We start from the raw sequence: 9,036 nt of genomic DNA, 5'->3' as shown, positions 1-9,036 counted from the left end.
TGGCGGCCCCTCGGCGTGTCTTTTGTGTTTGTACACACACCGCGCGAGGCCGCTGGGAGGTGGGAGCAGGCGGCGCGCGGGGGAGGGGCGAGCGCGCGCCAGCGAACGGGCGCGCGGGGGGAGGGGAGGGGGCGGGGCGCGAGCGGGGTCTCGGGGGCGGGGCCGAGCCTTCCCTCCATTGTGTGTGATTGGCTGGCGCGCGGCGCGGGGGCGGGGCGGCGTATGTTGGGGGATAGCCTCGGTGTCAGCCATCTTTCAATTGTGTTCGCAGCCGCCGCCGCGCCGCCGTCGCTCTCTAACGCCAGCGCCGCCTCTAGCTTGCCGAGCTCCAGCCGAAGGAGAAGGGGGGTAAGTTTCCCTATCTGCCCGCTTCCCCGGAACCGAGCCCCGCTTGCCGTCAGCCCTGAGCCGGGCCCTGGCGGTGCGGGGAGAGGACCCACAGCCCCTCTAGCTTAGCCCACAAACTTTTTGGCCCAGAAATGGAGGTGAGGAGTGAGTTTGCCTCTTCCCCCAGGCGGCGGCGGCGGCGGCGGCTCTCCCGTCTCTCGCCGCCTCAGCCCAACAGCAGCAACCGCCGCGGCGCCGAGCCTGCTCTCCCTCCTCCTCCCCGCGCCCCTGCCTCCTCTTTCTTCGGTGAAATCCCGCCTGATGTCCCTTCCCCGGACCCCAAACCTTCACCACGACCCGCGCGGGCCCCTTAACTACCGCCCCCGGGTCCCGGCCCCCAGTTTTCGGGCGGGAAAGGGGTGGAAATCGCCGCCGCTTCCCACCCTGGGGTAACTCGCTTTTTGCTGCCTCCCCACAGTTGTTGCTAAGCTTCACCATCTTGTCTCTCTTCTCTGGTCACCGACCATATTTTTCCCCCGTTTCTCTCTTCCCCATTTTAAAAAGGGAGGAAAAAAAATTTAAAAGAAGGACATTTTTTCCCTTTTTTGGAGAAGTGGAAACTTGATGCATTTGAAATGCAAAAAAAACTTTTGCATTTTGGAGGGAGGCACGTGGCAGAGGATCGAGGTATTTTCGAGCGATTTGGTGTTTTGTCTCTTTGGAAGAGAATCGGATACGTTTTGCGATTGTTTCCATTTTGTTCTGGTCTTGGAGCCGAGTTGGTGCCTGAGCGAGGCGGGCAGGCTCGGGGGACCCTGTGCCGAGGAGCCTGGAGGAAGCAAAACCAAAAGTTTATGTGGTGCTTGGGGTGGACGGGTCGACCGGTGTCGTGCGTTAATTAAAGCCTGGGTGCGGGGCACTTTTTATTTCATTGCGAAGCCTTTGAGAACTGGACGCGAGGACAGTGCTTTGTAGAATGCTCACTGGTGGTTAGCTGTTGTTCCCCTTGTTTATCGAGACGTCTTTTTGTCAACATAACTGTGAAGATGCAAAACCAAGAATGTTTTCAGATATTTACAGCAGTCCATCATGTGCCAGACGCGGAGGGGGGGTGAATGGGGGAACTAAAACCTTTTTTGCTGTAATTTGACTCGACCTTTCAGTGGTTTGTGGCTTCGTTCTTTTGACTTGTTTGTGCCTCGAATGTTTACAGACATCTCTAATTTCTAATTAAAGAAATTGGATCAAAGGCTTTTATGGATCTTTTTGTTTTGCCGTTTGTCGCTCAGAATAGGCATTTTGGAAGACGACTGGTATTAACGCTAACAATTTTCTAGTACTACAGTTTGTTTCAAGAAGTCACATTTGGGTGGTAGGCGTAATCCGCACCCTTTCACATTATATAACATTTGGGACTTTTTTCTATACTGATCATAGTTTCCAGATGTGGGGGGGGGGGGTAATAGCAGGAAAACTTGGTTGTTTAGTGGTTTCATATGGTGATTTTTTTTTTTTTTTTTAATGCTGATAGGTAAGTAAGGAGGTCTTTCTACCATGGCTCGTACAAAGCAGACCGCCCGCAAATCGACCGGTGGTAAAGCACCCAGGAAACAACTGGCTACAAAAGCCGCTCGCAAGAGTGCGCCCTCTACTGGAGGGGTGAAGAAACCTCATCGTTACAGGTATTAAAGGAAGAAATAGGACAAAGTCCCCTGTAGTATCCGTGTAATCTAACAAAAAAGATGGTTAACGGTCAAACTTTATTTTAGTGAAACTGATGTGCTTCTTTTTGAAATATTTACTACTTAAATACACGTGTGTGTGTGTATAATTTAGTGTTGGGTCTTACTAAAAACATTTAATTTCAATGTCATAATCTGATCTAGAGGCCTAAGGGGATCTAATACATCAGTAAAAATGTTAATGGGATAGATTAACATTTAGTTAGTTGTTGTTAGTATTTTTTAAATAATAAAGTGCTTTTAATTTTTTTTTCCAGGATAGCCTTCCTTGCTTGTGGCAAGGTATTAATCAAAATTGTGTTGATAAATTATGTTTACTTGATTTGTTTATTTCCTCCTTTATTAGCTTGAGTTTGATGTAAGCAGTGTTGTTAAGGACATCTGCCATTAGAGGGCACAAGTTGTTCATAATTAGGTTGACTGCAAATTTTACAGTTATCCTATTCATTGGAAGAAACAAGTCAGAATTAGAGGTAAAAATTTTTGGTTGACAATTAGGATTTTTTGTTTGTTTGTTTGTTTGTTTTTTAAAGAAGCCAGGCATAGTGGCACACTCCTGGAATTCTAGCAACTTGAGAGGCTGAGCTTGGGGGTTGGCAAGTTCAAGGCCAGCCTTAGCAACCTGGTGAGGCCCTGTCTCAAAAAGTACTGGGACTGTAGTTCAGTGGTAGAGCACACCAGGATTCAGTCCACAGTACCACTATCAAAACAAACTTCCAAGAAACACTGTATAATCAGTAGTATACAAATTTCATTATTTATAAGGGATGACAGAAGTCAAAATACAGGTATTCTGGAAGTTTTTTTTTTTTTTTTTTAAACACTTTTTAAGTGATGCACATTGGATTATGTTGGCAAGTCTTTAAGGCTTTTAAAATAATCTAGGGTGCTGGTAGGTTAAAGAAGAGTGGTATTAAAGTGAGAAACAGCTAACCAATCTTTGTTAGCAGCCTCGGCAATACCTTCCCAAGTTGTAATTTTTTTTTTTTTTTTTTTTTTTTTTTTTTTTTGCGGTGCTGGGGATTGAACCCAGGGCCTTGTGCTTTTGAGGAAGCACTCTACCAACTGAGCTATATCCCCAGCCCCCCAAGTTGTAATTCTTAACAGATTTATTTTTATAAAAGTATATATGTGTACAAGTTTAAAAATGAAAATAGGGTTTTTATAAGTTCCCGGACATTTCATGCTTTTTGCTTTTTCCTTAAAAATGTTGGGGTCATAAATTGATCAGTGATATTTGATACTGAAGCTGAAAAATAGCTAGGTGGTTTGTTTTTAGAAAATTTACTGCATTTTTTAAAAAAACTGACCACTTTTTTGTGTGATGTGTGTATTTGGTAACAGTTTCTTTAATGTTAATTTTTTAAAGGCCTGGTACTGTGGCGCTTCGTGAAATTAGACGTTATCAGAAGTCCACTGAACTTCTGATTCGCAAACTCCCCTTCCAGCGTCTGGTGCGAGAAATTGCTCAGGACTTCAAAACAGATCTGCGCTTCCAGAGCGCAGCTATTGGTGCTTTGCAGGTAAAATGGTGGGTGGGGAAGACTCTTAAAGAGTTTTTGTTTTTTTGTGCTGTGTACAAAGAGTAATTTGGAATCTTTGCAATGTGTTCAAGTAATTCAGTCAATTTAAAGTAGGTGATTTCACTGTTGAGACTTAGGAAAGGTTAAGTTACTCAAGGTCATGCACATAGAAAATGGCAAAATTTGAACCCATTTGATTTCTAAAACCTAATGCATATTCCATTGTACCATTTAAAAATTGTTTTAAATGCGCTAAAAGCTATGTTTAAAGAAAGCTCTGGGGACTGGGGAGATAGCTCAGTTGGTAGAGTGCTTGCCTTGTTAAGCACAAGGCCCTGGGTTCGATCCCCAGCACCCCCCCAAAAAAAAAAAGAAAGAAAGAAAGCAAGCTTTGGTTTATGGTAGGACATTAAGGTCTGGAATCTAGCAGTCTTTATTAGTAGTCATAGGCTTAAACAATATTGACTATATAAAAGGAGTGTTCAAATGTTCTCCTTGACATGAGATGAGTGCAATGTAGAGCTTAACATCTAGGTAGAATAGATGTGGCACTGAAGAATTATGCATTAAGGTAAAAGCAGTGATAGTTAAGATTGAATTGATAGTAGTGAAGAAAGATATTTGAAAATAATAACTGGACAAGTTAAGAGGACAGTTTTGAGGACTTGTAGTTTGCTAAAGAGGATTAATTATGGATTTCCACTTAAATAGGGAGCATATTGAGATTACTCTTAGCTTCATAGTGTCAGGACTTTGAGAATGCTGTTCTAGAGGCAGTTATGTATTGAAAGATTTGTGACTTAAACAAAGATTAAAACTCAGTTAACAGAATAGGTAATTGGCAAGGTATATAGGTATGATTAACATCCATTGTCTAATCTTTTGTATTGTGTGGTTGGCATCTTTAAGATCCTCACATCTCAAAATGTGGTTAAGACTGCCACCTCCTCGGAGGTATGGGGCAAAGAGTAATTAAAAAGCAGATTGCTAGGCACCATCGTAGTCCTGAATCAGACTGGGAGGTGGGTTCAGAATTACATCTGTTCCATTGGAGGATTTTTAGGCTGCTGTTGCTGTGAAAATAGGGCTTTTGCTTTATATGTGAGAAAGATTTGATAGGTGGATTCTACCCTGAAGTGTAATTGGTTGAGCTGTTTCTATGGTTAGTCTAAACTTCATTTGATTGGTGAATTCCAGGAATAGACAACCATTAAATTCTCAGTGGGTTGAAATTACTGAAATTTCAACTACTAAAATCTTCCCATGCTGTTACTTAGAACTTTATTTTTTGTTTTAATAGCTGATTATTTTCAGTTCCTACTTCATTTATTACAAGTCAACTATTCTTAAGATTCCCAAGATTGGTATAAAGATGCTAATTTTTCTTTTCTAGTTATTGTTAATAGCCTGTGCTTAATATAAAGCTATACTGAAAATCTAGCATTTTTGAGCTCAGTGTCAAAGTAGTAATGTGAATAATACAGTCTTATAATGGGATTATTTAATCTTGGTAAAGGCTTTTGTCTTTAAAATTGTTCATGTGTAGATTTCCTTTGTTGCTATTATTCAGTTATATATTTGTTATTAGAGTGTGATTTTACTGGTTTTGGGCAAAATGTTTATTCTGCCTGTATTTCTAGCATTAACTGATTTTTATTGGAAAGACCAGTCTATTACAATTTTTTTTTTTTTTTTTTTTTTTTTTTTTGCTTTGTTTGCTTTTTTGAAGCGTACTCATTAATTCTCTTTAAGATACAAATGGATAATTTGCTGATGCAAGGAGGAAAATAGAAGATAGCAGTTGAAATAAAATTCCAAATCACCCCTCCCTCCCTTTTTTTTTTTGCTTTAGAATCACTCAATTTATAACAGTTTTTTTAGTTGTCAATGTACCTTTATTTTTTATTTATATGTGGTGCTGAGAATTGAACCCAGTGCCTCACATGTGCCAGGCAAGTGCTCTACTACTCAGCCGCAATACCACCCCCTCAATTTATAACTTTAAATACAGGCATATTGCCTTTGTCCAGAGAGGATACCTGAAACCTTGGATAGCATCAAATCCTATATATACCATGTTTTTACTAGGTATACATAGCTATGATAAAGTTTTATTTATAAATTAGACACAGTAAGAGATTAATAACAGTAACTGATGACAAAATTGAGCAGTTATAACAATATGCCTTTAATGAATATTTAAAATTTATGAACTATTTATTTCTGGAATTTTCCATTTAATATGTTCAAATCACATTTGACCTGAAAGGGAGACCATGGGTAAAAGAAGGTGCTATTGTACAACTGGAACTACTCGCTGTAGTTCAGTGAGTGGTATAGAGGTTACTAAAGAGTTTGCCATCGCCATAGATAATAAAAATTTGACTAACTTAACAATTTTAGCTTTTGCCTTTAATGTCTGACAGTTTACTAAAATATTCTCATTAAGAATGAACACTAGTGTTTTGAAATAGAAGTCAAATATACTCAAAATGTTGTAACTTACATCGTCTTTAAATTGTAAGATCTTTTTTCTTCTGCCATTTCAAAATTAATTATATTTACTGCATTATAAATTAACATGGTCATCTTTACTTCTCTTTACAGTCTTAATGTTTAAGGGACTTTGGAACATTGGTAAAAGAATAAGTATATTTGTCATGCCTCTGGGTTCAGTAATCTCCCAGTTGACCAGACACAACCCTAAATACCAGTAGTTGAGGTTCAAAGACAGCAGTGAGATCCCTAGCTGCCATACCACATCTGAGTAATACCAAACAAGCCAATAAATGATACCATTCTAAATGGTTCAGAACCATGGCACCTGTTGACATGTCCATATAGCAATTTGTGTTGCGTTTCACAGAAACATTAAATATCTGTATAATCCTAAAATGATGTGCTTACAAGACACAAACACACGCGCCACATACATATATACACACACAATAGAAATGCCAGGGAAGTAGGAGTTCAAGGTTACCTGCACTAGGAACGTGGGCAAAAGGAGTGCCTTGCTTGCTTTTTCATGGAGTCTTGAGGCCTTCAAGGCTAATAAGATTGAGTTAACAATTGCTAAAGAAAGACATGTAAGGGCTGGGGAGATAGCTCAGTCGGTAGAGTGCTTGCCTTGCATGCACAAGGCCCTGGGTTCGATCCCCAGCACCGCAAAAAAAAAAAAAAAAAAGACAGATAGACATGTAGAAATAGTAAAATGTGGATGCAACAAATCTTTATGGGAAAAAAAAGCAATAAAACTGAAAAGGATGAAGGTATAAATATGAATGAAAGTCTAGTTCTAGTGGTATAGCACTTGTCTAGTATACAGAAACCCTGAGTTTCTCAAGCACCAAAAAGATATTTTTCATAAAATGAAAGATGTAAACCTTTTGCATTAGTTTTGGCCATATTCATGTTTTGAAAAGTAGATCTTAGTAATCTTATTTTAAAGTCATTGGAGGAAGAAGGGTGTGCTCAGGATTCAACCCAGGGCCATCAGCATGCTGGTCTATACTCTTACCACTGAGTCATTATGCCCCCAGTCCCTACCCCAAATATATTGTGAACAGAGAAACAGCTTTTCCTTATGGAGAGAGAACCAAGTAATCTCTGATTTGATGCTCTAAATCTTAAACATATGGTAACTCTTAAAAGTGGTAATTTAGTCATTTCAAAATGAATTTGTGTGTGTGCGTGAGCATGCGTGTACTCCAGGGATTGAACCCAGGCTGAGCTGTATCCCCAGCTCTTTTATTTTGAGACAGTCTTGCTAAGTTGCTGAAGTTGACTTTGAATTTGGAATCCTCCTGCCTCAGCCTCCGAAGCTGCTGAGATTGCGGCATGTACCGCTGTGCCTGGCACAAAAGATTTTTTTAACCTGGACTCAAAAGATTCATCTTTTCAGATGACTGTAATATATACCAACAATTTGAGTTATGAGTTTAAATGGAAGTGCCCTCATTTCCTCTGACAATCACAATGTCAGTGATTGTCAGTGTGGTAGTATGGATATGCCTTGAAATAAAATTATACATGTAGTCAAATGGGGGAAAACCAGAGGAACCCCAATGTACTAGAGGGCAACAAATGCTGTTACAGATTAGGGTATTTAGAAGAAGAATTTAGGCTGGGTGCAGTACACCTGTAAATCCCAGCTCTTCAGGAGACCGGGGAAGGAGGATCACAAGTTCGAGACCAGACTGGGCAACTTGGCCAAGATTCTGTCTGTCTCAAAATGAAAAAATAAACAAACAAATAAAAAGGGCTGGATTTAAGTGTACCTTTTGTCTGAATTCGATCCCCAGTACTGCAAAAAGATTTTTTAAAAAGAAAGGTGAGGATGAGGCTCAGTGGTACAAGTGCTTCCCTAGCATGTTTGAAGCCTTCAGTTCAATACATAGTAGCTGCCTCCCACCCCAGCCTGTGATAAATGCTACAGATGTATAACTGCTCTTATGATAAAACTTGTTAAACAAGGTAGGACTAGAGGTATATCTCAGTGGTAGACCGCTTGCCTAGCATGTTCGAGGCCTTGGCTTCAATCCCCAGCACCTCAAAAGTAAGAGAAGGTAAGGAATCATGTATAATGGAAACCAGTTGTCAACTACATTGCACTGCTGACAAGCTGCTTCGTTCGGATACTAGAGTGAGTCGGGTTCAAAAGAAGGACCCCAGGCTGGCAATGAGATATTTGAAGAATCCTAGTAGCGCATGATTTGACTTGTGTAATTTCATGAAGATTTATACACACAAAAGTGTTGTTTTTTTTTTTTTTGTTTGTTTGTTTTTTTTTAAATAATCATTTGGTTAAAAAGTCAACATCTTGGGAAGTAGGTTTTTATAGGATTCAAAAACATTTTAGTTAATATCTGTCTTAACTCTTGGAAATAACACAATAATTTTTCATTATTCTTGTTGCAGGAGGCAAGTGAGGCCTATCTGGTTGGCCTTTTTGAAGACACCAACCTGTGTGCTATCCATGCCAAACGTGTAACAATTATGCCAAAAGACATCCAACTAGCACGCCGCATACGTGGAGAACGTGCTTAAGAATTCACTATGATGGGAAACATTTCATTCTCAAAAAAAAAAAAAAAAAATTTTTTTTTTTTCTCTTCTTCCTGTTATTGGTAGTTCTGAACGTTAGATTTTTTTTTCCATGGGGTCAAAAGGTACCTAAGTATATGATTGCGAGTGGAAAAATAGGGGACAGAAATCAGGTATTGGCCGTTTTTCCATTTTCATTTGTGTGTGAATTTTTAATATAAATGCGGGGATGTAAAGCATTAATGCAAGTCAAAATGTTTCAGTGAACAAGTTTCAGCAGTTCAACTTTATAACAATTATAAATAAAACTGTTAAATTTTTCTGGACAATGCCAGCATTTGGATTTTTTTAAACAAGTAAATTTCTTATCGACGGCAACTAAATGGTGTTTGTAGCAT

The 9,036-nt window shown here is 39.8% G+C and overlaps 1 protein-coding gene across 1 annotated transcript; it reads left to right on the top strand.

Annotated features, from left to right (window-relative positions):
• The first annotated feature begins 265 nt into the window (after positions 1-265).
• H3-3A (H3.3 histone A) lies at positions 266-9,021 on the top strand. The gene is made up of 4 exons (XM_079107226.1): positions 266-348; positions 1,859-2,009; positions 3,439-3,592; positions 8,513-9,021. The coding sequence occupies exons 2-4, from the start codon at positions 1,882-1,884 to the stop codon at positions 8,639-8,641; spliced, it is 411 nt and encodes a 136-aa protein (XP_078963352.1). The 5' UTR covers positions 266-348; positions 1,859-1,881; the 3' UTR covers positions 8,642-9,021.
• The last annotated feature ends 15 nt before the right edge of the window (positions 9,022-9,036 follow it).

This window comes from Sciurus vulgaris, assembly GCF_902686455.1.
Source record: "Sciurus vulgaris genome assembly, chromosome: 12".
Lineage (NCBI taxonomy): Eukaryota > Metazoa > Chordata > Mammalia > Rodentia > Sciuridae > Sciurus > Sciurus vulgaris.
This window is presented reverse-complemented; position numbering and strand designations above follow the sequence as displayed.